At 57.4% G+C, this 27,960-nt stretch overlaps 1 protein-coding gene across 1 annotated transcript in view; it reads left to right on the top strand.

Moving 5' to 3' along the window:
- NRN1L (neuritin 1 like) overlaps window positions 1-15,162 on the top strand; it is a 31,559-nt gene extending 16,397 nt beyond the window's left edge. Inside the window, exons 2-3 of the mRNA XM_054049055.1 lie at window positions 10,800-10,953; window positions 13,352-15,162. Of these exons, the coding sequence (XP_053905030.1) occupies window positions 10,800-10,953; window positions 13,352-13,640 (443 nt within the window). The 3' untranslated portion in view covers window positions 13,641-15,162. The remainder of the gene's footprint in view (window positions 1-10,799; window positions 10,954-13,351) is intronic.
- Window positions 15,163-27,960: the final 12,798 nt, after the last annotated feature.

Genomic DNA, 27,960 nt, shown 5'->3' with positions numbered 1-27,960 from the left:
AGTGACAGGTTACAGACTACAGTTAGTAGTTCTGCAGTTTCACATTTGGGTTCCTTCAGAACTCTTGAGTGAATACCATCTGGTCCTGGTGACTTATCACTGTTTAGTTCAGGGGTAGGCAACCTATGGCACACGTGCCGAAGGCGGCACGCGAGCTGATTTTCAGTGGCACTCACACTGCCCGGGTCCTGGCCACCGGTCCGGGGGGCTCTGCATTTTAATTTAATTTTAAATGAAGCTACTTAAACATTTAAAAAAACGTATTTACTTTACATACAACAATAGTTTAGTTCTATATTATAGACTTATAGAAAGAGATCTTCTAAAAACGTATTACTGGCATGTGACACCTTAAATTAGAGTGACTAAATGAAGACTCGGCACATCACTTCTGAAAGGTTGCTGACCCCCGGTTTAGTTCATCAATTTGTTCCAAAACCTCCTCTAATGACCCCTCAATCTGGGACGGTTCCTTAGATTTGTCAGCCAGAAAGAATGGCTCAGGTTTGAGAATCTTCCTCACATCCTCAGCCGTGACCGATGCAAAGAATGGCGGAGGGGAGCATGGCCCTAGATGCCCGAGCAGAGCACATGCTGTGTCATTGCCGGCCCCCCAGAGGCCGCTGATGCAAGGCCCTGTTTACATGCTGCCCTGAGCCCCAGGAGGTTTGACGCAAGGCGCTGGCTTGGCTGAGGAGCTGAGGAAGTGCATCTGTGAGAGCTGCCAGCCCAGCCGCTTCCTGGAAGGGCCTGTGAGCCCCCTTGGGGAGGGGCGGGGGGCACCTGCAGGGGCGCTGGGAACTGGAGCTCAGTGTGGGAGCAGACCAGGGTGTAACACGGACACTGGAAGTCGGGCTGACTTTGAGCAGTGGTGCACGGGCGTTAGTGCCGTTGTGGAATCAGGGCTGGATCTCTTTCGGAAAGCCCTGCTCTAGTTAGCAGGCGTTACACAGGGAGCCGGGCTGGATGGTCCCCGGGGTCCTGCCTGGCTCAGACGCTAGGCACGTGGGCTGCAGGCAGCCAGGCTGGAAAGGGAGCGTGGGCAAGTGGTTACAGCACCGGAGTGGGAGTCAGGAGACCTGGAGTCTGTTCGTGACCCGTGTCAGATGAGTTCGTGGGGAGGCTTGGGGTGTGTGCTGGCTGGCCAGCAGGGCCAGCCCCTGGTGTTTTGCTGGAAAATATTTGCTGTCCCCAAGCGGTCGAACGCAAAAGAGCCCAGCCCAAGCTGGCAGCCAGGGTGACCACCCTGATCGCCTGTCCCCAGGGCTGGCCTGGTGCCCAGCCCCACAGGAGTGTCTGAGCTCATTGGTGACCCCGGGCTGCGGGGCACGCTGCAGTGCAGCCCTATGGGGAGGGACATATGGACCCTGGCCTCCCCAGTCTGCTCTGGCTAATCCCAGGTGCCTGGGCAGAGCTGAGTGACTGACAGGCAGCCCCGGCCACCAGCCGGCTAGTGCCAGCAGAGGAGCCTAAGCAAATCTCAAGGTTGTGGGGACGTGGATCTGATCTTACATGGGTGGCCCGCTGGCAAGCGGCCAGCCTGACCCCTCGTGCCTCCCTGGCAGGCTGCCCCAGAGGAACATGCAGCAGGGTCTGGCCACATCCCCCAGCTAATGATCTGCTTTCTGCCCTCTTCTCTGGCCAGTGCGCCTGTGCTCGCTTCCCAGCGGGCTCTGGGGACTCCAGCCCGGCGGCTCTCGGCAGCCCTGCCCGCGTGGAGGAGCTGGGCTGCGGGGGTGGCTACTGATGTGTTTGATCAGGCTCAATCAGGCCAGCGGCCTTAAAATATTCATCAGCTTCCTTCTCGCCGGCGCAGAGCTCTGCAGAGCTCCAAAGCAAGCGCAGGGCCGGCGAGGCTTACCCTGGGGCCGCCTGCTCGCTCTCCTGCCTTGCTTGCTGCAGGGGATGTGCAGAGAGCGACTCCCCGCTGAGCGCCTCCTGCCACCTTCGCCATGGGGAGGCTGCCTGCCAGCCACCACATCCCACCCTGATTCTCCCGCGCTGCATCGGGCCGTGATGGGGGGGGCTCTGCCTGCTGTTAAAGGGACACCGCTGGGGTTACTGTGTAGAGAGCCGGTGTGGGAGAGGCTAGCCCGCAGGCTCTGGGAATCCCTGTCCCCCTCTCCACGCTGCTACCTGGAAGTGGGCACGGCCTAGGTGCCACTGTGGGAGCCCCACCCCCTGACTGACATCACCACGATCAGGAAAACAACTTCCCCTTCCCCCACCAGTGGTTAATCTCCTTGTGTCTAGGACATTTAATACAACTTCCTTGTAATTTGGGCTGCTTGCTCCGCAGTTGGGGCTTGGGTCCTGCGGGTATGTGGCAGCAGCTGGCTCGGAAGCTGTTGTTGAATTCAGGGCTCTTGCTGGCCCAGGTGGGTTTGCATGGGAATGGGGCAGTGATGATCTGTCCTATGGGGGTGAAGCGCATCTCTCCCAGGGACCACAAGCAGAGAGCAGTCTGGCCCTTGTCCTAGGGTAGAGCCCTGCAGCGGGACTGGGGGCCCGCAGAACCCACTGCCATAATAGCAGGAGCAGGTAAAATGTACTTTGTTGCAGGCAGGATCGAGTGGACAAAACACCCCACAGACTGTGATATTTTGCGGGAAAACAAAATGCAAGTGCAAGTACATCTGCTCTTTAAGTTGACCTTATTATCGATCGCTTAGTTTGAGCCTTTTTTTTTTAATTTATTTCTATCCAATACCTAGTTCAGTGATCAGTTTTCCTGTTAAATGTTTGTCAAAAAGCAATAATAATCCTGACATAAATAACTTGAATGGAATATTTCAAAGTTCTAGAAACGGTGCTTAAGCGGTTGTGACTGTCTGTATTCTTATGCTCACTCTTTTTACAAAACTATAATGGATTTTGTACAAAGTCCAAAGTGAGGTATCATTTGAAAAATCATAATTTGCTGATCATTATTGTCCTGGTAAAATGTGTGGCAACATAAAGTTGTAAGATTCTACTGGATGATATTACTGAGACATGTTCCAAGTTTAGAAAAGCAAGCATAAACCAGTGCCTCAAAGGCAAACTTAGGGTTACCATTTGTCCGGATTCTCCCGGACATGTCCAGCTTTTTTGAGTTAAAAATAGCGTCCGGGGGGAATTTGTAAATGTCCGGATTTCCCCCCCATGCAGAGCGTGCGCGGCTTACAGGGCAGCCAGCCGGATCGTGCCACTCGCATGGGGCTCCGGCAGCCAGTGCCCTTCCTCCACTTCCCCCTCCTCTCCCCTGCAACTTGAGACCACTCCCCTCCTCTTTCTCCCTCCCTCCCCCCCCCCTGCATTCGCAGATCGCCAGCTGGCCGTTCGCCTTGGGCCTCCGGCAGTCTGGAGCTCCAACCCTGCTCCCCTCCCCCGCTGCCGAGCGCGCCGCTCTGCAGCACTCTGTTCTGAGCGGCAGGGTAAGGGGGCCAGGGGGTCAGAGAAGCGGCAGGGAGGTTCGGGGGGGGTAGTCAAGAGACAGGGAGCAGGGGGAGGGTTGGATGGGTCAGGAGTTTGGGGGGGGCTGTCTGGGGGTTGGGGGTGTAAGGTTTTGGGCAGTCAGAGTACAGGTGCAGGGGGTCTCAGGAGGGGGCAGTTAGGGGACAAGGCACAGGGAGGCTTAGGTAGGGGGTGGGGTTCTGGAGGGCAGTTAGGAACAGGGGTCCCAGGAGGGGGCAGTCAGGGGACAGGGAGCAGAGGGTTTAGATGGGTCAGGAGTCCTGGGGGGGGGCTGTCAGGGGGTGGGGGTGTGGATAAGGGTTGGGGCAGTCAGGGGACAGGTAGGGGGTAGGGTCCTAGGGGGCCAGTTAGGATGTGAGGAAGGTCTCAGGAGGGGGCAGTCAGGGGACAAGGAGCAGGGAGGCTTAGGTAGGGGGTGGAGTCCTGGGAGGCAGTTAGGGGCAGGGGTCCCAGGAGGGGGCAGTCAGGGGACAAGGAGTGGGGGGGAAGGTTGGGGGTTCTGAGGGGGCGGGAAGTGGGAGGGAGTGGAAGGGGCAGGGGTGGGGCTAGGGCAGGATGGGGGCGGGGCTAGGGCGGGGCTCCTCCCGTCCTCTTTTTTGATTGTTGAAATATGGTAACCCTAGGCAAACTGACACCTCAGCCAGGTGTCCACAGAATCAAAAATGGAGTATTGTTTGGTTAAGTGGCCATTCTTTGGCAGGAAAAAGGGTGTGAGTGAGAAATGTACATTTTGGCAAAGAAAAAGCTGGAGGTTCCCATCCCCTCAGACCTTCTGTCTCCTGAACCTCAGCTGGGAGATTCTCAAAGAGAGCTGTAAAAAGGGAACAGATGCCCCCAAATGCTCCTCCCTTTCTCTCTGCTCATGGCCTCACCAACACCTGAAGGACAAGAAAATTAACACTGAACTGGGGGAGGGGCCTTGGCTGAAAGGTTTCCAACCAGTAAGACTACTAGAGCGTGTGTTGAGAGAAACCTTTGCTTTGAATTCATTTAGCTTGTTAAGTTAGGTATTAGATACGTTTTATCTTTTTATTTTCTTATAACCAATCCTGATTTTTATGCCTCTTTACTTGTAATCGCTTAACATCTATCTGTGTTTTAGATAAACCAGTGTGTGTTTGTTTGTGAAACTCCATTTGCGATTACAAGGTTTATGCATATAATTTTCTATTAATGAAATGACGGCCTTTCTATGAGCTTGTATTGTCCAGGAGGGCGCTGGGCAGTACAAGATGCACATTGTTGGGGGAAAGTCTGGGACTGGGAGTTTGCTGGTGTTGCCCTGCCATATAATTCAGGAGTGGGTTGGCCACAGCACTCAGACAGTATAGCTGGGAGCGATTGACATGCTGGAGACCAGGAGTGATTGCTCTCAGCAAAGCAGGGTAAAAGACCCCAGGCTGGGGAATTCAGGGGTCACAACTGTCCATCAGCCCAGACTGTAGCCTGGGGAATGTCACAGCAGTTTAAAAATTCCCAGGTTTTTTGGTTTTTTTTGAATAACTTAATTTTTATAACCATTAACAAAAATCTGCACCTTTTAAGGCAAAATTGTAGTGCAGTTTGTTTTGACGTTCCGTGGGATATACACACCACAGCAGTCTGTCATAGATTGAACTTCAGCAACGCAAAGCAAGTTTTTTTGGTTTGTGTTTTAATTTTTAAAGAAAGGTTTTAATACTTAAATTTAAGCGAGGGATAGATGCCTATTATAACAGGAGTTAAAGTATTTTTGTACATGGTTTAGGCAAAATTTGTTTGTTCTTTTAGTGGTAAAAATTGTCTGAATTCTGTTTATATCGATAATCTATTAACTGACCATTGTGTTTTTAGTAGCATGGGAGAATCTGGCTCTCTCGGGGGATTTGGGGGAGCTGCAGTTTTTGCCGGTGGGAGTGGGATAAAAATGCAAGAACCAACGCAGAGCGGGTGGGTATTGCGGGGCAGGATGGGAGCAGGATTAAAAAGGCTCTGCCCTAGGGTAGCAGCAGCTGGAGTCACGTGATCTCAGCTTTGGACAGAAATGGCCTTTATATATAAAATGCTAGAAACTCGAGCAGGGAAGAGCGAGAGCAGATGCCTGCTCCACCCCTCGGGCAGCTCCTTGCAGCATGGTGTCTCCAGGGTGTCCCCTGTCCTGGGGAGACTGTCTCCCAGCCCAGCAGAGCTTCTGCCAAGGACTGCTCCCTGACAGCCTACGTTTTCCTTTGCCTGTTTCAGCCCCACTCCCATACCCCCCCCCCCCCAACAAATCCCTCTCCCCCGTGTGGTGCCCCCTCAGGTGTTCCTAGGCTGTTCTCACCCCGCCCTCCATCACTGGTTACCAAGTGCTGCCGATTTAGTTCTGTTGCTTTCTCCTCCTAAGTTGATCTCAACCATTTGCAGAACCTCAGGGGTCCTGGGAATGGAGGGGGTGGGGTACTGCCCTGACCCAGGGAGTGGCACTGCCAGTGTCCCTTGGCACTAGTGAGTGTGTGAGGCCTGGGATCGCTCAGCCTGCTCCCCTCGATTAGCCCCGTTGCCGGTATGCCAAGACTGGGAGCAGTGACCTCATGCTGACAGTACAGCATTTTGCTCAGCTGGTACCAAAGGTGGGGAGATTTGCCACAGACCATGGCAGTGCCCGCACCAGCCTCGGGCCCATGTGTCCCCTATACCTGCGCTTAGGGTGACCAGACAGCAAGTGTGAAAAATAGGGACAGGGGATCGGGGGTAATAGGAGCCTATATAAGAAAAAGACCCAAAAATCGGGACTGTCCCTATAAAATCGGGACATCTAGTCACCCTACCTGCGCTGGAGAGTAGCCTGTGGGCATCTGCCTTGGCATGGCACTGCATGGCATTTGCTGGGCCAGTGAGCCGGGCCGGGAGTGGGCACGCAGGGGGTTAGGGAAGGTGCCACATCCCAGACGACTAGGAGAGAGCCCCAGGTGGTCAAATCCTCCCCCAGCATCAGCAGAGCGATGCTGTGCCAGGCTCTGCCCTGTGGCTGATGGCGAAGGTTAAATCCGCCTTATCCTGCAAGATCCCATAAGGCATCCTGGAAGGTTCTGTGGGGCCGGGCACTGGGAGTCCTGGGGGGTTGTCCCCTGCCCCTGGCTTGTCTGTCATTAACCCAACTTTGTTGCTTTAATAAAGAATTCTGAGATTGTCCCGCTCCCCTGCCTGTGGGAGGGACAGCCCTGTCAGGGTGCTGCATCTGCTGGTGCGTGGGCAGAGCTTCGCAGACTCGCGTAGCAGCCTGCCAGGCACTTCCCAGGAGCTGCTCACAACAGGGATGCGGGGGCCGGCCTCCTCCCTGTGTACATAGTCCCGCTGGCGCAGCTCCGTTGGTCCTCACGTCATGGCGCGATGCAGCACCTCGCGGCTGGCATTCCTGCTCCCAGCTGGGTGCACAGGAGGGACACTGCAGGACTCCCACAATGCACTGGATTTGCGTGAGGCACCAGGATCCGGTCAGGCCCAGCTTCCGGGCTGTACACTCAGCAGCCTGTGGTGGCTGCGCTGTAGCCACAACCAGCCAGCACTTCAGGCCAACACGAGGCAGCCTGGGACAGAGCCACAGGGTCTGTCTGTCCCCAGCAGTAAAGCATTCCCCATCTTGTTCGTCTCAGCCGGTCCCAGCCCCTTCTCTAGCCTGAGGGATGCTGCTGCCTGGACTTTCCCTGCAGGACCAGGCTCCAGCGCGTGGGACATGGGCCAGGCCCATGGGGAGCCCACTCCTGGCTTCTTGCAACCCCTTTGGAGCACCGCTTTGCCCACTGCAGCTGCTGCCAGTGCCCCAGCCCCAGTGTAGGGCTGGGAGGGACCACGCAGGATAAAGGCAACTAACTGCCATGCATCCCTCTTTACGTTGCCCAGTGCAATGGGGGCCCTGAGGGGAATTTTCCAGCCACCTGCCGCAGGTGCTTCACCCATGCCAGGAGCCCCCTTGCCATGGGAAGCTGAATGGGGAGACGTCCCTGAGCTCGACAGCTTTGGGCTCAGATCGTTGCCCAGGAAGGAGGCTTGGGGAGCGAATGCAAACCCCAGACACAGACAGCTACGCGTGGGTGGGGTGTTGTCTGCAGCTCCAGCTGCTCCCGTGGATGCCAGGGCTGGAGCGTGACGCAGACGGAGGTGGTCAGCAGAGCCAGCGCCCCCTGCCCAGCAAACTGCCCCCTGCTCGGGGCATGGAGGCTACACAGCAGTACCAGTCTCCAGGGCGTCTTGGTGCCTCCCTTTCTCCTCCCAGCATCTAGCAGTCAGAGGCCTAAGGGCACCCAGAGGACGGGGTTGTGTCCCTGACCATCTTGGCTAATAGCTATTGATGGACCTGTCTTCCATGAACTTGGCTAATTCTTTTTTGAACCCAGTTATACTTCTGACTTTCACAACATCCCCTGGCAATGAGTTCCACAGGTTGACTGTGCACTGTATGAAGAAGTCCTTTCTTTTTTTCTTTTAAACCGGCTGCCTGTTAATTTCATTGGGTGACCCCTGATTCTTGTCTTGTGTGAAGGGGTAAATAACACTTCCCTATGCATTCTGCCCACACCAGTCATGATTTTATAGACCTCTCTCATATCCCCTCTTAGTCGTCTCTTTTCCAAGCTGAAAAGTCCCAGTCTTATTAATCTCTCCTCGTACGGAAGCTGTTCCATCCCCCTAATCATTTTTGTTGCCCTTTTCTGTACCTTTTCCAATTCTAATCTATCTATTTTGAGATGGGGTGACCACATCTGCACACAGTATTCAAGGTGTGGGCGTATCATGGTATTATGGTATTTTCTATCTGATCTGTCCTTTTCCTAATGGTTTCCAACGTTCTGTTCGCTTCTTTGACTGCCGCTGCACATGGAGCGGATGTTTTCAGAGAACTGCCCACAATGACTCCAAGATGTTCCTTGAGGGGTAACAGCTCATTTAGACCCCGTCATTCTGTATGAACAGTTGGGATTATGTTTCCAATGTGCATGACTCTGCACTTATCTGTATTGAATTTCCTCTGTCGTTTTGTCGCCCAGTTCAGTGAGATCCCCTGGTAGCTCACAGCCCAAAGTGCTTTGCTTCGGGATCAGTGGCGGGCTCTCCCACTGCTGCCATGAAGCTGTGACGAACTGGGACTGTTCTTACTGTGGTGTGTGAATGCTGACAGGGGAGTGTGGCTGGATAGTCTGCATTGGGGGATGGGAGACTGGCCGACCTGAGCATGTAACATGAGAACCCAGGAAGGGGTTAGAGGCCAGGTGACACCTTTGTCCGGGAAACTGAACAAAGGCTGTGGGAGGGGTCGCTGAAGGGAGAGTTTCAGAAGCTGGCTGGTGAGATGGCTGGGAGGCAGACGGGGCTCTGACCTCCCAAGGGGCTGGGGTGCCCTGAGACCCCAAGATGGACCCAACTGAGGGGGATCCTGTTGTCTGTGCCTGCAAGACCTGTCTTGGACTGTATTCCTGTCATCTAAATAAACCTTCTGCTTTACTGGCTGGCTGAGAGTCATGGTGAATCGCAGGAAGCCGGGGGTGCAGGGCCTTGTGTCCCCCCACACTCCGTGACAACTGGTGGCAGCGGCGGGATCTACTGCACCCCGTGGACGGCGCTTCCTGCAGTAAGTGACTGGGGAGCAGTAAAACGAAGGGGGATTGACGGGGACCAGGCCGGCTGAAGAGTGGGAGAGAGACGGTTATCACCCCTGGGAGTGTGTGACCAGCGAGAAGGACTTTTGCAGTAACAGGGTCCCCCAGGGGAATCGCAGCGAGTGGTCCCAGGGGCGGAGGAGTTTGCAGCTCGACCCTGGCAGAGAGGTGGTGACCTCGAGAAGGGCTGGCACACTAGGGGTCTCCCTGGAAACTGTGGGGAGCAGTGAGCACCCCAGCCTGTGAGTGGCCAGCAGGAAGATGTATGCCAAGCGGCTTAAGAGCGACCTGGTGGAGCTGTGCAAGCAGAGGGGGCTCCCATTGGGAGGTCCACCAAAGAACAGCTCATTGCCCAGCTGGAGAAGGGAGATCGCTCGAATGAACCGATCCCTGTCTCTGAGGGAAGCAGCCTGGCAGATGCAGCGCAGGCCCCAGTGTCTGTCCCAGCTGGGAGTGGTCAGCCAGCTGCTGAGGGCTTCCCGAGGCCCCTCCTTCCTATGCCTAGGGGAAGGGTGGGGAGGAGCCCAGCAAATACCGAGGGTGCCGTGACCCCCCCGGCCAGCAGGGGATCCTCCCGGCGACGCTCAGCATCCGTGGAGCGGAAGTGGCTGGAATGGGAGAAAGAGCTAAAACTGAGAGAGCTGGAGGATCGTGAGAAACAGAGGCAGCATGAAGAGAGACAGCGTCAGCATGAACTGGAGCTGGTGAGGCTGAGGGGCCGCGAGCCCCCGGCTGTGGTGAGTGAGGGGGGACCCAGAACTGCACGGAGCTTTGATAAGTGCATCCTGGCCCCACGCAAGGAGGGGGAGGACATGGATGACTTCCTGGATGCCTTTGAGACGGCCTGCGAGCTGCACCGGGTTGATCCCGCGGACAGACTCCGGGTTCTCACCCCCTATTGGACCCCAAAGCCGTGGCATTGTACCGCCAACTGGGAGAGGCAGAGAAAGGGGACTACGAGCTATTCAAAAAGGCCCTGCTACGTGAGTTTGGGCTGACTCCTGAGATGTACCGGGAAAGGTTCTGGAGTCAGGATAAACCCCCTGAGATCTCATATCTGCAACTAGCCGTCCGCATGGAGGGATACGCCAGCAAGTGGGCAGATGGGGCCCAGACGGAGGAGGACCTGGTCAAACTGCTGGTACTGGAGCAACTGTATGAGCGGTGCCCATCCGACCTGAGGCTGTGGTTGAGGGACAAAAGGCCAGAGAACCCGCGACACGCAGGGCAGCTGGCCAATGAGTTTGTAAAGAGCTGGTCAGGGGATAACAGGGAGGAGTCCCAAAGGAACAGTCCCAGTTCATCACAGAAGCCTCCTCTGGGGTGGAAGTAACTGCAACATCCCACGGGCTTATGGGACAGGAGGGTCCGGAGCAGGCCCCAGCCTGGGAGAGGTGTGCGGGCCTCAGGCACGAGGAGGGCGTTGCATTGAGTGCAGTGTCCCTTCTACAAGCCCAGGATTCGACAGGGGGATCAGCCCTTCCCCCTACTCTGCCCTTGGGGGCAATAGCTCTGCCCTGCCCCCCATGTGGCTGGATAGTCCCTGTACATGCAGGCGTGGGAATGGGACTCTGACAGGCAGGAACAGTGAGCGTCCCGGGGTGGAGCGGGGGCAGAGAGAAGCCCCAGTGTGGGGCCTGGGGGAGCTGGGGCCGGGCTGCAGACCTGCCCGGTGAGGGCTGAGAGCTGGGGCAGGGGGCTAATCAGTGACTCTTGTCCCCTGTGCAGCGGTGGCTGAGGATCCGGTGAGCACGGCCGGGAGGAGATGTGACACTATCTACAAGGGCTTTGCCGAATGCCTCATCAGCCTGGGGGACAGCATGGCCCAGAGTGTCCAGAAGCAGCAGGAGGACAGTGGGCAGGAGCTGGACACCATCTGCAGGTGAGAGTAGCAGCGCCCAGTCTCCCAGCAGCTGCCCCCCAGCCAGTGGGGTTTAGGCTGTGGCCGGGGGGCAAGGGGACAGCATTGGCGCTCTCGGCAGAACGCTTTGGACCTCAGGTTGAGGGGCCCAGGGGAAAGGGGGCAGGTTCCCAGCCTGGCTCCTGGAGTGTGTCCTGTCAGCAGTGGGGGCAGGGGACGGCAGGGCCTCGCTGGGCGGGAATCCGGTGCCGGGAGGAGCCAGCTGGCCCGTGCATGGAGGTGGAGTCCGGGAGGGCTGATCTGCCCAGGGCCACGTCTCATCCTGCTCATCAGCCAGGGATGGGGACTAGCCATGGGCACAGGGAGGCTGGACAGCTCTTTTTAGAAGATCTGCGCTAGCCCAAGCAACCTTGCCACGCTGGCTAGGGGTGGGGCGGGGCAGGGCCAGGCTGGTTAGGGGCTGGGTGGGGCCAGGTTGACTAGGGGTAGGGGGGGCCAGGCTGGCTAGGGGCAGGACGGGACTGGTTAGGGGCAAGGCAGGGGGGGCCGGGCTGGCCGGGCTGGCTAGGGGCAGGGCAGGGCTGGGTGAGGCCAGGTTGACTAGGGGCAGGGAGGGACTGGCTAGGGGCAGGGTTGGTGGGGGATCAGGCTGGCTAGGGGAGGGGCAGGGCAGGGCAGGGCCAGGCTGGCTAGGGGCAGGGAGGGGCCAGGTTGGCTAGGGGCGGGGCAGGGAGGGACTGGCTATGGGCAGGGTGGGTGGAGGATCAGGCTGGCTAGGGGCGGGGCAGGGAGGGACTGGCTATAGGAGTGGGGTGGGGCAGGGGCCAGGCTGGCTAGGGGTGGGGCGGGGAGGGACTGGCTAGGGGCAGGGTAGGTGGGGGATCAGGCTGGCTAGGGGCAGGGAAGGGTGGGGGCCAGGCTGGCTAGGGGCGGGGTAGGGAGGGACTGGCTAGGAGTGGGGTGGGGTGGGGTGGGGGCCAGGCTGGCTAGGGACGGGATGGGTGTCAGGGCTTCCCTGCCCTCCCTTGGTTCTTGTCACGCAGATGGAAGCAGGAGGCCGGAGTGGGATGCACAGGCAATGTGATGTTTATCAGGGTTAACAAGCGAGCACACTGGTAGAGGTTTTTCGTATCTCCCCCTCCCCTCCACCCCCTTCTTACCAGGCTTAATTATACCTGTAGTGCTCCCCCCGGTCCCACCCCTTACAATCTATGGCCATGTTCCGGTTTGGAGGGTTGTGAGTCTGGGGCTTCGGCACCACCTCTTTTGTACCCCCTGGGATGGGTAGGGAAGGAGGTTGTATACTGGTCGAGGTCACCTTTCCTCTGTTTTTTTAGTGTTTCTTATTCCTCCATCCATCCCCCTTGTCCCTCTCAACTGGCTGCTTGCCCTTGTCTTGCGATGGGAGTCGACGCAGTCGTATATTAAATTCCCACCAAACCCAGCAACACTTTAGCTTTATTTCTTATCTTTTCTCATTGTACTAACAACCCATCTGGCTGGGCAGAAGCAACACACGGTGTCTTTGTTCCTTGTTTACATGTTAATAAGGGTATAAGAATGTTAAAAATCAAACCCAAAATTCTATCTCCAGGCAAATATACAGGCCTAAATGCTCTAGAACCATCACGATCAGTGGGGCCAGGCTGGCTAGGGGCAGGGCGGGGGGCAGGCTGGTGGGGTGAGGGGTAGGGCAGGGCCAAGCTGGCTAGGGGTGGGGCGAGGCAACTATGCTGGCTATGAGTAGGGCAGGGCTGGCTACGGGTGGGGCCAGATAGGGCGGGTCCAAGATGGTTATGGGTGGGGCAAGACCAGGTTGGCTATGGGTAGAGTGGGTCAAGGCTGGGTTGGCTATGGGTGGAGCTGGGCTGGCTAGGGGCAGGGCGGGGATGGCCAGGGTGGGGCCAGGCTGGCGAGGGGTGAGGTGGAGTGAAGCAGGGCTGGCTAGGGGTGGGGCAGGGCTAGGCTGGCTATGGATAGAGTGGGTCAAGGCTGGGTTGGCTATGGGTGGAGCTGGGCTGGCTAGGGGCAGGACGGGGATGGCCGGGGTGGGGCCAGGCTGGCGAGGGGTGAGGTGGAGTGAAGCAGGGCTGGCTAGGGGTGGGGCAGGGCCAGGCTGGCTATGGGTAGAGTGGGTCAAGGCTGGGTTGGCTATGGGTGGAGCTGGGCTGGCTAGGGGCAGGGTGGGGATGGCCGGGGTGGGGCCAGGCTGGCGAGGGGTGAGGTGGAGTGAAGCAGGGCTGGCTAGGGGTGGGGCAGGGCCAGGCTGGCTATGGGCGGGGCTGGAGTGGGGCGGAGCAGGCCTGGGCTGGCTATAGGCATGGGGGCCTGTCAGTCGGTGTAACACACAGATCACAAGGCCTGATCGCCATGGACCCTCCTGGCCTTTGTCTCTGACTCTTCCCTCTCCTTGGCCCAGGTCCTGGGACGACTTTCACACCTGCGCCAACAGGGTCTTGTCCCGCTGCCCCGATGAAGCTGCTGCCATCTGGGAGTCGCTGCGCCAGGAGTCCAGGAAGATCCAGTTCCAAGGGAACCTGCACGACCTGTGCAGCGCGCGGGCCAGGCCGCCCGGCAGCGTGCGGGGCTCGGCCGCGGACGAGACTAACAAGGAGACCCTGCGGGGCTCAGCCCGGCTCGCCCGGCCGAGCCTGCTGGCTGCCCTGCCGCTCCTGGTGCTCACATCACTCCTGGTGCCCTTCGTCTAGCCAGGGAGCCGCGGCCAGGCACCCCCTGCCGGCACCTGGCACAGACTCTCGCAGGGCCGGGCACCCGCACTGCGAGAGAGATCAGGGTTACTCTGTAAATCCCATGCGCCAGGAGCTGTGGGCACCAGAGCCTGCTGCCCACGGGGTGTTTCCAGCCTCTTTCAAGCCAGCCAGGGCTATGGGGCAGCCAGAGGCCAGGTTCCCCGGCACAGCCTGGGTCCAGGGGCATCGTGTCCCATGGGGCGAATGAGGCTGGAGCCCCTGGGGTCCTGCGATTCCAGGGAGATCTGGACCACAGTGACTGAGCTCCCCATCGCCCTGTGCGCACAGCTCTCCCTACAGAGACCGGCCTGATCCCAGCCTCTCTTCCCTTGGCCTGGCCTGCGCCGGCAGCTCTCCTGTGCCCCCCACACCCACCCCAGGGAGTTGCTTTCCACCTGGGCCTGTCTCAGTGCCCAAGCTGGATCTGTGGAAAAAGACTCCTCAGGCCGGCTGCCCCGATCCCACCCCTACAGCTCTGCGGGCTCCTCTGCCTCCCCGTCCCTGCGAGAAGCCAGAACGCGGCGATGTGGGGGAAGCCGAGCCTGGGAACCTTCCCCCTGGAGCTGCTGCAGCCTCCAGGGGAGACGTCCCTCAGCTCCTTCCCCTTGGCCGTGGCCCAGCCCTCTGCCGTGTGCTCTGCTCCCCTCCTCGCTGTGCTTCGCCGAAGGCCTGGCCTGTTGCCACGAGCGCTGGGTGCTGCACCCCCGGTCAGGCCACGCCGATGGGCAGTGAGGTGGCAGGGCACCCCCGCAAGGAGCCGACTCCTGCCCAGCTCGGCTCAGCTGTTGGCACTTGCAGGTGGGCATTGGGGCTGCCCTGGCCGTGGGCATAGCCCGGCAGGGGACCTGCACTCACCATCCATGCCCGTCGCGTGCGCCTGGGCTTTCAGCACTGCTCAACGCCAGCCCCTCCCATTGACAGCTGGAGGGGGAGTTCTGCTCGCTGATTCCCAGGAGGCCCCCAGGCCGGCTGTCTGGGTGTCCCGCATTGGTTGGCACCTGCAGGGCCGGTCCTGGGGGAAGCTGGCTGTCTTGCTTGCAGCATGCCATGCTAGGCCTGCTCCCACTGCTGCGAGATCAGCATCCGGGTACAACTCCCTGCCCAAGCTGGGCGCAAGAGGGCCTAAAACATTGGACTGGCCCTGCAGAGCCTCTGGAATGTCCCCAGGAGATAGTGTCACTTAGCGTCCGGCTGTTCTTGGGAGTCCATCAGATCAGGCTCTGGCTGCCTAGAGGCCAGCTGTGTGCCCTGGGGCACCAAGGGCACAGAGCACCCCCCTCCCTTTAATTAACACCACTGGGCTGGGGGGGGTTGGTTTTTACTGCCACACAAATATTCTTTAGTTGACTTAAACGTGCAAAGAGTGACCAAGCCCATGTGAGTGGCGGGGCTGCCTGTCTCTGGAGGCCGTGCGTATATTCTCTGTCCTGGACCCACTCAGATGTATCTATATTTATATTAAAAGACACTTTTACATTTCGCTCCCTGTCTCTCCTGCAGTGACGTGTGTGGCTGCCACTTGCCTCGGATTCCTTGGCCCTGGGCGGAGTGGTCGCTACTCTGAACTCCTAGTGCAACTTTGGAAAACCTTTAGGGACCTAAATACCTTTGGCAGCCTGGCCCTCGGGTCCTGGGGAGGCTGCGTCCAGGGAAGGTGGCCAATGCATGAGACAGTCGCACCCTAGGAAGAGTCTGCGTGGGAGCGGTACCCAGGGCTGGTGGCAGGAGCTCTGCTCCCTCGTGCTGGGCTGGGCTTGACCTGCTGGAGAGGTGACCCAACTTAGAAGGTGGAAGGAGCAGGGGACCCCTGCTGGTTAGCTGGAAATGGGGCGAAGCTCCAGGCTTGGCAAAGGGGCAGTAGGCCTGGCTTTGGACGGCTAAAGCTGCTACTAGTGGTGGTGGAGGCTCAGGCTGTTTGGGGCACTGGGGCCTGGAGAGGAAGCTGGCTTGGGGGTGTTGCAGGGCTGGGGGAAGTTCGTAGCGCAGAGAGGACAGGCCATGGTCCCTGGAGAATGGGCCCTGCCTTCTCCCTTCCCGGGGTGGGAGCAGGGAGGGGGTGGTACTTGCCGTGTGGTTCCCGGAGAAAGCAGCTGTGGGGTGGCCCAGCTCCCATGACCTCTCTAAGCCAGGTGGAGAGAAGCTAATTAATCAGGTCCTGGCAGCTTTCTATGCCCCAGGGAAGCACATCCCAGAGCGTGGCTGCCCCTGGCGTCTGCCTCCTGCCCCCAGCGCTGGCATGCTGGAGCTGCGTGTGCCCTGCTGCCACCTCACTTCCCTCAGCAGCACTTGCTGTAATGCCAGGTGCAAAGGGCCTGCACTGGCCCATCCAACTGGCTCTGGGAGGTGGCAGGGCAGCTCCTGGAGCCGTGATCCTCGACCGGGAGAGGGCTGCTCATTGCAGGTGGGTCCATGAAGCCGGAAGTCCAACACCCCCTTCCTGCCCCCCCACGCACCATGTGCTGGGGATGCCCCGAGCTGGCAGTGGCTGGGGTCCTGGTGGGAAGCAATGAAGGCATTCTGGGAGAAGCTGGGCCCTGCTACGATTATTTCCCCTGCCGAAAGGAAAGGCACCAAGTCTGAGGCCCTGTCGGGGGCGGCGAGCCCCCTGCCGCAGCACACGCGCCTCCACTCAACAGGAGGCAGCGACCCTCTCGCAGGAAAACTTGGATGTGCTGCTGCGCCAGGTGTCCGTGGCCAGGCTCTCTCTGCCACATGGGCCCTCCCCTGCACTGGTGCCAGGCTGCAGCTGCTTGATGGGTGTTAACCCCTGGCAGTCCGGTGCTGGGCGCAGGGCCCTGGCTGCCCCCTGGAGCTCGGCTGAGAGCTGAGATTGGGTATTTGGGGAGGAGGGTGGGTCGGTGCCTGGCCTGCCTCTCCCATGTGGGCCTGCAGAACGAGAACCCCTGCTAGCCCCAGCGGAGGGTCTCCGCTCCAGCCCCATCACTCCAGCTGACGTAGGCTTGGCTGGTGCCCCTGGCCCTGCCTGGCAGGCTCTGGTCCATGGGGGCCGAGAGGAGCGGGGGACAGAGTGGGCATTCTAGTCCATATGTAGAGGGGAGCTGGAGTTTCTGCCTGCCTGGAGCAGGATGTTGGGAGGTGGGGAGTAATCTCTGGCCCCTAGCCAGTCTGTGGTGGGGCCAGCTGGAAGCAGGTTGGGGGGGATAGTGGGGAAGTGGCTCACAGCTCAGCACAAGGGGTAACTGGGGTTGGTTGTCCACTCTGGGGTCACATGGCTCCGGGTTGGGCAGGTGCCAGGACCGAGTTAAGGCTGGTTGTGGAGTCTGAATTCCCTCACCCTGCAAACGGCAGGCACCCGGCATAGACCGGCGGCCTGTTCCCCCCCCATCCACCTGGGCAGGGCTGCCAGGAGCTGGGACTGCAGCCTGGCTCCCAGTTCGAGCTGGGCCCCATGAGGGCGTGAAGTCCATCGCCCTGGGGCGGTCAGGGCCGGCTCCAAGCACCAGCTTACCAAGCAGATACTTGGGGCGGCCACTGCGGAGAGGGGCGGCACGTCCAGCTGTTCGGCGGCAATGCGGCGGCCGGTCCCTCACTCCTGCTTGGAGTGAAGGACCTCCCGCCGAATTGGTTGGCTGCTTGGAGCGGGCCCTGGGGGCGGTGCAGGAGCCAGGTCCCAGTGATGGCGCTGGAGCGTGGCCAGGTGGCAGGGAAAGCCGGCCAGGCCCCTTCCCCTCTCCCCAGGCAGGGGCACGGCCTGGGCACACCATGGGCAGTCAGGGATTTGCGCTGCAGCGTGATTTCCCCTAAAGGGTATTAAGGGCTTTGCCTGGATTTCGGCTCGGCTTTGCCAGCGCTGCTTGCCCATAATGTAATTAATCTGCCGTCTTGCTTACATGAGCCTGAGCCCTCAACCCAGCCCCCAATTAGCCCCTGGCGCCAGGGCTGCCCCAGCTTGCCCAGTGCCCAATACCCACCATGGCCGTGCCATCTGCAGTGCCACACCCAGCCCCTCGGGAGCCAGGCAGACACCTGCTGCACGGGGGGAGTCGGGGGGCAAGCTGAGACTGATGGGGAGCTGGGTGCAGCCAATCCCAGGTGGGCACGGAACTCTACGGCTGATTTCCCTGGGTCTTGTGAGCCAGGGAGAGGCTCCCCCGACACCTGGGAGCCCTGGGAGCTTGGCAAGGGCCCTCTTCTCTGCCAGCAAAACAGCAGATGAAATTCAGTGTTGATAAATGCAAAGTGATGCACATTGGAAAACAGAATCCCAATTATACATACAAAATGATGGGGTCTAAATTGGCTGTTACCACTCAAGAAACAGATCTTGGAGTCACTGTGGATAGTTCTCTGAAAACATCCGCTCAATCTAAAAAGTGAACAGAATGTTGGGAATCATTAAGAAAGGGATAGATAAGAAGACAGAAAAGTTCATATTGCCTCTATATAAACCCAGGGTACGTCCACATCTTGAACACTGCGTGTAGATGTGATTGCCCCATCTCAAAAAAGATATATTGGAATTGGAAAAGGTTCAGAAAAGGGCAACAAAATGATGAGGGGTATAGAACAGCTTCCGTATGGAGAGATTAATAAGACTGGGACTTTTCAGCTTGGAAAAGAGGCGACTAAGCAGGGATATGCTAGAGGTCTATAAAATCATGACTGGTGTGGAGAAAGTAAATAAGGACGTTTTATTTACTCCTCCTCATACCACAAGAACAAGGGGCCACCAAATGAAATTAGGAAGTAGCAGGTTTAAAACAAACACAAGGAAGTATTTTTTCATGCAACGCACTGTCAACCTGTGGAACTCCTTGCCAGAGGGTGTTGTGAAGGCCAGTGCTATAACGGGGTTCAAAAGGGCGCTAGATAGCCATTGATGGACCCACCCTCCATGAATCTATTAGCCAGGATGGGTAGGAATGGTGTCTCTAACCTCTGTTTGCCAGAAGCTGGGATTGGGTGACAGGGGATGGATCACTTGATGATAACCTGTCTGTTCATTCCCTTTGGGGCACCTGGCATTGGCCACTGTCAGAGGACAGGATACTGGGCTTGATGGACCTTTGGTCTGACCCAGTCTGGCCATTCTTATGCCGCTGCAGTGGGGCTGGAGAGCGCTGGCTGTGAACGGGGGAGCTGTGGACGGGAGGGCCGTGCTCCCCCAGCGTGGCCTCCCCTCCCCCTGCCTGACCCTGCGGTCGCAGAGCTTAGCACTGGGGTGCCTCGGTGCCCTGCATGCTCTGTGCAGGCCTCTCCTGGGCTGGTGTGAGCCCGACCGCGGGTGCCTGCCCCTCAGTGCCACCCCTCCTGTTAACAGCTGAGGCGAGTTCCTGCTTCCCAGTCACAGGGAGCCCTTCCCCATGGGGCTGGGGGTGGGGAATGAAGCAGGGGGTGGCCTGCTCTGATTTCACAGCAACATCGCCTATGGGGCAGGCCCAGCCCTGGCAGTGACCAGGCAGCTCCCCACTGCTCCGCTCATCCCTACCCCCCGGGCAGCTGGGCACTAAGTCAGTCCTGGGCCTCTGCTCCCCAGGGCCTCTCTAGCCCTGCGCCCCATCGCCGGGGAGCAAACCACATGAGGCCCATGCTGCCGTCTTCCCCCGAGCAGAGGGTGCCCAGTGAAAGCTGCTGGCGTTCCCCGGACCCCAGCACAACCAGGGCCCGGCTGTGCGAGTCCGGGGCTCCCAGTTCCTGTGCCAGGGTCTCCCACCAGCTGCCTGGGGAGACGAGCTCGCCTGTGCCCCTGCTCCCAGCCAAGTGCTCCTGGCACTGCCGATGCCACACACCAGCCATTGCTGTGCCTGCCCGCAGGGCCCTGCCCCCCTGCTGCAGGGGGGCTAAGTGGGTCCTTGGGAGCAGTTTGTATCTGCCATCATTGCTGGCTGGTGAGTGGGGCCCCTGGCACTGCAACAACCCGCTCTCCAGTAGCAGAGCCGTTCCCAAGGGGCAGGGTGTGAGCCCAGTGTCCTGGCTAAATGCCAGCTTGGCCCTTACGCCTTGTCTGCAATTGGCCCCCTCCCCAGCTTGAGCAGTTGCCTTGCTTCACCTCCTACAAGCAGTGCCATGCACAGCAGTGCGGCTGGCTCAGCGGGACAACTGCGCTCCACCCCAGAGCTGGCTGCATTTTAGCAGCGGGTGAAGCGCTGGGAGAGTCATAGATTCTGAGGCCAGATGGAACTATTTCGTTCTGGGCTGACCCCTCCTGGAGGAGACAGGCCAGCGAACGTCCCCAAAATAATTCCTAGAGCAGAGGTTTGAAACAAACAAGCACTGCAGAAGTGGTGTAGCCTGGCTCGCCGAGCTTTGCACCTTGTGTGACGAACTGGGCCTGTTCTCACTGTGGTCTGTGAATGCTGACAGGGGAGTGTGCTGGGATAGTCTGCATTGGAGGATGGGATCTGCCCGAGGGCGCATACCTGAGTGTGTAACATGAGAACCCAGGAAGGGGTTGAAGGCGAGGCGACTCCTTAGCCCGGGAAACTGGACAAAGGCTGTGGGAGGGGTCGCTGAAGGCAGAGTGCTGGAAGCAGGCAGGGAGAGAGGGCTGGGAGGCAGAGATGGCTCTGACCTCCCAAGGGGCGCTGGGCTGGGATGCCCGGGGACCCCAAGATGGACCTAACTGAGGGGGTCCCTGTTGTCTGTGCCTGCAAGACCTGTCTTGGACTGTATTCCTGTCATCCAAATAAACCTTCTGCTTTACTGGCTGGCTGAGAGTCATGGTGAATCGCAGGAAGCCGGGGGTGCAGGGCCCTGAGTTCCCCAATACTCCGTGACACCTTGCTGCAGCCCAGAAGAGCAGAAGGGCCCTTTGCATTTTCAGGCTAAGGCTGCGCTGTTTGGCCAGGAAGGCTGCTACAGGGCTAGACCCAGACGGGGGTGGCTGTCACCTGTGCCAAGCTCTGATGGATGGTTAAGGCAGTTTCCTGTCGGACACCTGGCCCCTGGCACGCTGGGTTGGGTTAATTAGCAAATGATCAAGCTGGGCCCAGCGATGATGACTCACAAGCTGCAGCTGAGAGCCACAAAGACCCCCCGCCCCACTGGGATGAACGGGGGGTTCTGCTACCAGCCCTGGGCAGCACGCCATCTGCCATTTCTGGACCTGGGCTTTGGCACCCTGGGCACGTCCTGGGGAGCAGCCTGTGGGCTGTGCTGGGGGGGGGCACTGGCCGTGGGTGAGAGCACAGAGCAGTGGCCCAAGTAACGCTGCTGCCAAGGGCCGGAGCCCAGCTGTGCCCCCCATGCCACTGCAGCGTTAGCGGCTACGGGGCTGGGCCTGGCCTGACTTTGGAGCTCAGGTATGTCTTTGCCCCCCCTCCCCCTATTACAGTACTGTCTGAGCATGTCCCAGCCATTCGTATCTTTAGCCGCACGACGGCCCGTGAGGCAGGGCAGGGCTGGTCTCCCCGTTGTACAGATGGGGAAACTGAGGCTCAGAGGGCTAAGGGCCTCACCCTAAGGCATACTGAGCCTTGAGCCCAGCGCTGGGCCAGCCTTCCTCTCCCTGGCCAAGCTGAGGTGAGGGCGCTCAGGCACCGGCTGGATGGTGTCACCTGGTCTTGGTCACTCTGTGCCTGTGGGCGGGCTCCTGAATGCAGGGCCGAGGCTGCGCCTGGGTCCGGGGGGTGCAGCTTAGGGCCTGTGCCATGAGCTCAGCATTTCCCCTGCTGAACAGCACATACAAGAGCTGGGTCTCCCTGGAGCTGGAGCCCAGAGGCCTCTGTTTCCATCTCGTAACCTGCCCTGGGGACGCACCAAGCTGGTCACAGCTCAATTTAGCAGCCAGTTGTGTCGGGACTGTGCCCTGGGGAAAGGCGACAGCTAATGCGCCGTGCCAGCGAGCGCAGCACGGGGCCCAGCCACCGGCCGGAGAGAGAGCTCCTGGCTGGACAGGCATTAGCCAGCCTCCCTTAGCGACACATGCTGATGCCCATACAGCGACTGACCCAGGCAACAGTCAGGACAGGAGTCATGGAGTTAGTGTCAATGGGTTTCCCTGGGGGGAGAGAGAGAGGGAGAGAGAGAGAGACACACACCCACACCCACCCACCCCACCCCCTCTGCCCCATACAGCTTTGTTATTGTAGGGTCACTGGGCAGGGTAGGACTGTACACGGTGGTTTGTTAGTGTAGGTGCTCTCTCAGGAAGGCTGGGCTGTTCACACCAATTTGTTCTGGTAGGGTATCAGGGAGGCCGGGCTATGCGCACTGGTTTGTTATTATAGGGTGTCTCAGGAAGGCCGGGCTGTTCACACCCATTTGTTATGTAGGGTCTCTCAGGAAGGCCGGGCTGTGTGCACCAGTTTGTTTTTGTAGGGTCTCAGCAAGACAGGGCTGTTCACACTGGTATGTTACAGTGAGTCTCCCCTGCACCCCACTCAGATCCTTGCCAAACACATGCACCTGCTAACTATCCTGCAGGGACTTGCAGCCCCCTGCCCCTTGGCTCATGCAGTACCAGACCCACCGATGTCCTGCACTTCCCTCCTCTGCTGCCCCATGTCTGCTCTCCCTGGTTTCCCCTGGTATCCCCTGCTCTGACTGGCCTCCGCGGCTCTCTAGACCCCTTAATGGGTCCATCCCCTCCCCTGGCAGCCTGACATTACAGCTGCTCTTGGGCAGGCGGCCCAGACCCACTGAACTAAATGCTGCTGGCCCCTGGGGGCAGGGGAGCCGGGTGTGAGGCAGGGTCACTTGTTCCCAGCACAGCCAGAAGCCAGCGAGAGCCAGGGCTGGGGAGCCTCTGCAGATGGGGCTCGCCTTGGGCCAGTCCCACCCCTTTATCCTAATACCCTGATCCCCTGCAGGGTTGGGTAGCGCCCAGCCAGGGACGGGCAGGATTCCCTGGCCAGCGGTGACTCTCCCTCTCCTTTGACTCTGCCTGGGGCAGGGAAGGCGTTGGGAGGGGCGAAACTCCCTGCTCTGCCCAGCCACCTGGTGCCTGACCCACAGGCTGGCACCTGGCCAGTTGGATGGGAAGGGTGTTCAACGCATCCGCTCTGCTCACCGCTCCCCTGGCGCCCTTTGAGGGCTGGGCTGCCCACCTGGGGCGAGCCCCCTCCCGCTCCAGCAGGCCCCTGCGCGCTCACTGTCGTTCTGGCAGACGACGGGGCGGATAAGCTGCCGCTTCGTTCATTTACCATGTCCGACAATCCTGTGTTTAAGGGTGAATTAGTGCTGGATCCCTGCAGGATTGGGCTAAGAGGATCAGCTGCCGGCTGCACGGGCTGTTCCCAGCCGCGGGTGGTTGTTTATCTGGGCCCCAGCGAGGCTGGAGCGAGTGTGGCAGGGGGCTCAGAGAGCGAGCCCAAGAAGCCACACTGGCCAGGTCTCATGCCCCACAAAGGAAGGCAGACAAAGTCTGGGACAGATCCCCATGATGGCAACACCCCCTGTCCTCCTCTGGCACCACCTGCTTGAGGACCTTTACAAACACTGATGACTGGAGTGTGTGTGTGTCAGGATCATTGCCCCCAAGTTACAGATGGGGAAACTGAGGCACGGAGCAGTGAATTGACTTATCCAGTGTCAGGACTAGAACCCAGGAGTCCTGACTCCCAGGCCCTTCCTCTAACTGGTAGACCCCACCTCCTCTCTTGAATGAGTCTCTGCTCTTCACACAGGCTCCATGATTGAGGCTCTGCGGGAAGGTGAAGAGACTGAAAGTTTCCACTCCATGCCCTAGAGAAATGCTCCTTCAGAGAGGGATCAGGCTGGGCATGTCTATGCTAATGAGCTGCTGTCAAGGTGGCACAGGGGGAGTTATGCTAATGAGATGGAGCAATGTGGGAGTGTGCAGCCCCCTCCCCCTAACAGCACGGAGCTCCCCAGCTGTGGTGGATTCGGGGGAGCGTTGGAGGGGAGCCCCGGGAGGGGTTTTGCTGACTCCCCTGTTCCAGCAGCACAGCAGGGCTCTGAAGTGGGTTTACACAGAGCCAAACTGGGATGGGTGAGATGGGCTTTGTCACCCACCTGCCAAGGAGGAGGGTCCCACTGTCCTGAGGCTGTCGGGTGGGTGCAGGGGGCTGCACTGAAATGGGGCCTGGACCCTCAGGCTCCAGAATCCCTGGCTCAGCTGCCTGGCAGCCCCTCTAACTGGCCGCTCTGCAGGGTCTGAAAACTAGGGCCAAATCAAGAGAGACCCAAAGACAAGCTCTGAAAAGAAGAGCATTACTGGGAGCTGCCAGCCCAGGTCAGACACTAGCCTTGTCTCCTGCCATAGACAGCACCAGTGCAATACCCTTCAGTGGGCAGTTCTGATTAGCACTGTTCTAGGAAGAGCTCCATAGTTAGACTGCTCGCTTCGGCGTGCCACACATAACTGCTCCAGACAGGGACCAGATGAGATGGAGCCTCATTATCATTTTCATGCTTTCCCCCCTCAAATTGCCTTTTAGCTTAGGTGAAAGTGCACTGGGCTGGGAACCAGGAGGCCACCGGGAGACGTTGTGCTTCGATCAGAAATGCCGACGTGCAACTTTCTGACATTTCCGAGGGGAAACTTTTTAGAATTTTTGGTTCCATGAAAAATTTGATATTTTTCCTCTCCATTCAGGATGAAAACAAACGTTGAAGAGTTAGAATTTCCTGCAGGATGGACGGTCCGAGTTTCACTCCACTCTAAGAGTGAACTCAATCTTTGGCGGTCTGGAAATAGCATCCATCACAAATAGCAATGCTGCGTGGTATTGTGGTACAGCCACAGATGACCCGCACCTGCTGATAGGGGCAGAGTGAGGACAGCCGGATTCAGCAGTGTTACTGAGCATGCTCAGTCCGTGTGAGCACGCTCCATACAAGCCAAGCAGCAAATTGGCATCACCTCTGCAAAACCAGACAGGACTGTAAATGGGAAGACCTAACTGGCTGGCTAAGACACACGTCTGCCCCACCACCATACTAGCCGTTCACCTCCGCAAACCAGCCACAGAAGTTGGTCCAATAAAAGCTATTACCTCCCGCACCTTGTCTCACATGGGCCCATGTGGCTTTCCCAAGGTCACACCGGAAGTCTGTGGCAGCAGAGGTGGGAACTCCTACAGCAGCTCCCTAACCATTGGGCCACCCTTCCGCTCTGGGTGAGCTCACCCCCACATTGTCAGCAGAGAGCCACCATTTTATCACGAGCACCATGGTAGTTGTGTTTGACGGTAACGGCCTGGAGTCAGCGGATTAGTGGACACTGTCCGCTTGCATTGGAAAAAAGAAGGAAATGTCTTGCCCTCATGATTGCAGGGGGGAAATCCCTGAAAACAGGCCCAGACTGTGACCAGAAGACAAAGGACCAGAACCAAAAAGGTGGGATTTTTAAAAACCTCTGGATTTTTGAGCCAAGGTGATGATTTTTGGGGCCCCACGCCTGGTCTCTGACCGGTTGGGGTAGGCAGTGGCGGTAATGTCGGTGAGCAGCCCACGCACTCTCTGTAGCACAGAGCTCCTTACGCTCCTAGCAGCTGGGCAACACCCCTCAGCATCTCGCTGTCCCAAAGTGAATGATGTAAGAAGCCTGAACAGTGATGCAGGGTATACTGCACCTGGGATTCAACACGGGAATCCGAGCGAGTTGGAACTGAAGGGGCTGTGGCTGGATCTATGTAATAGGAGACCTGAACTCCTCCGACTCCATCGTAAAAGGTGAAAAAAGGCACCTGTACCGGATGTGAATCTTCCAAGAGCCAGGCTTGCTAATGGGGCCCCGGCACTGGGGGACTAATTGCCCAGACAAAGCAGTTCCTCTTTGGGCTGGCTAGCTAGCTCTGCTGCTTTCAGAATCAGGCGTGTAACGTGTACCCACTCCACTCTGCACACCGGGCTTTGCTTGTTACGGATCAGGACGCACTTAAGCGTCAGCAGGTTTTGATTAGTTTGAGTGAAATGGTCGGTGATCCATGTGTAGGAGTTACTGGGAACTGTTACTGAGAGCGGCTGTAGTTGGAAAGACATAATGAGAACTGCCCACTGATAGCACTTGATTAAATAATATACATAAGAGGGCATGTAGTGAGTGCAAACTGCTGTCTCCGTAGTGGACGTGCAGTGATGGCCGGAGTGAAAACTGGGGGGCTGTCTCTTCCCTCGTCTCGTTTGTGACCTGACCATTTGACTAGTGGGCAAATTCAGGCACTGAGCAGTGACTTGCCCACAGCTAGAAATGGAGCCTCCTGGATTTTAAATGGTAAATTCTTCAGGGCAATGAGAATGTCTTCCTGTGTCTGGACAGTAACCGGCACATTTTAGTGGGCGCTCTAACATCAGTGATTATTTATAGCAGTCCTGGCTTCCTGTGCTGTGTGCAGCATTTAAACAACATACCCAGGCTGGCACGTGTGGGAAAAGCCAGGGCCCCAGAGGCCTGGAGGAAGCACAGAACAATTAGTTTGCCCCGTCTTTCTTCAAGCCAGTGGGTTTCAAAGGGATTTGATCAGGGGACACTGTTGTATAAGTCCCAGTGCTGCCTCAGCCCTCCTGCCAGGGGAAAAGAAGGTGAGGATTATGATGGAGCACTACTAGGTGCGGTTGAATCCATCTTACTGTTCAACAGTCAGTTTTTCTAAGTACTCTCAAATCCACGTTTACTTGGATTTTCTTTAACTTTGCTGAGCCTCCTGGGGACTGGGGTAGGGTTAGTGGCTCAAATTTGAGGTTATTTGAGCAAGAATTTCCTGAGATATAGCCTCCCCCCACTTTAAAATCACATGACAAAAATGTGATGGTTCTTACAAGGGTTTTTGTATAGACATGTGGGGGTCAAACTGTGGCTCTGATCTTGCCATACTGAGACCACCTGCTCAGGTTTGAGCTCTGCGAGCAACTGACACCCATTGTCCCTTTGAGGAAGCCCTGTTTGAAAACTAGCTTGAAAATGTGGCTTGAGCTAAGTTAACACGCCGGAGAAAATAATTTGCACTGTGCAGTTGGGTAGGGGCTGTGTTGCAAGCCAGAGTGTTTGCAGACAAGCTGCAGTTAGAGGAAGTTGGGGGCTCAAGGTGACAAATTATACCCCTAGGAATTACCTGGATACTGTGAATTCAAACCCTGTATTGGCAGCTTTCAGGGGCAGTGAGTTGTGCACTTAATTGCTCTCTGCCTGCAGCGGCTCCACCTGGGAGTTTTGCTCTGAGCAAAGTTTCTGGTCTAAGAGTTGACATGTCAAAGTGCTCTAAAATTCACTTGCAGGCTCAGATTTTTCTTTAGAAGTGTTAAGGAAAATAGCATTAAATAAGGGGAAGGCAAAAGACTACCCTAAGCAACATTATTAGGGTTATGGACTCATGATGTGTGTTCCTCTCCTTGACAGTGGGACTGTGTGTGATCAAAGAAAAGCAAATGACTCTCACCAATGTCAGCATGATCAAAGGGGTTACTAGAAGAACAGGAGTACTTGTGGCACCTTAGAGACTAACAAATTTATTAGAGCATAAGCTTTCGTGGACTACAGCCCACTTCTTCGGATGAAGTGGGCTGTAGTCCACAAAAGCTTATGCTCTAATAAATTTGTTAGTCTCTAAGGTGTCACAAGTACTCCTGTTCTTCTTTTTGCGGATACAGACTAACACGACTGCTACTCTGAAAGGTGTTACTGAGCACCAGGAAATGTGCCCATACTAGAGAGCCCTGTTCTAATGACTGGCGTAAGGTCAACATGATTCTGGTCACAATCAAAACAGTGACATCTATTTATCACGAAAAATAAACTCAGAAAACAAATTTAAGCTGTCTACAATAATTCATCCAATCTACACAAGCCAAAGATTAACGCTATCCATTTTATCCCTCAAAATGCTGTAGTTTATTTAAATAAGTGGTCCAAAAACAGTGTCAGGCATTGGACCAATTTTAGTCATAAGGCCCTTTTTCTATTTGTCAAAGGACATTGTTACATCTTTTGACCAGAGCAGTTATCCAAAATTTGGGGTCTTGTGGGTTTTTCCTATTGGGGAAGAAATTGGGGATGGAGTCAGGTAGTCTTCTGATACAATCCTGTTTATTTACAAAGTCCCGTTTCCCTGAACACAGTAGGAATCAAACAGCGGGAGGTGGTTTCTTTGCTCAGAGTTCCAATTCTCTTTCCAGGCAGCACTCTGCCCAACATCTCTCTCCTTCCTCCTGTCGGTTTGTTACAGGGCAGCCCTGGCTGAAGCACAGTCATCCACAGGGGCACTTGCCAGCTGCAGGGGGCAGAGTTAAAGCTGTGGGGTGGGTCTGTAGGCGGTTTTCACTGTTGTAAGCTAGGTGCCCTTCACGTTCTGGAAGGGAACGGGGTACTGCCTGTGACGAACTGGGACTGTTCTTGCTGGGGTGTGTGAATGCTGAC

This window comes from Malaclemys terrapin, chromosome 14 (genome assembly GCF_027887155.1).
Source record: "Malaclemys terrapin pileata isolate rMalTer1 chromosome 14, rMalTer1.hap1, whole genome shotgun sequence".
NCBI lineage: Eukaryota > Metazoa > Chordata > Testudines > Emydidae > Malaclemys > Malaclemys terrapin.
The sequence above is the reverse complement of the archived record's forward strand: the minus strand, read 5'-3'. Positions and strand labels throughout refer to the sequence as shown.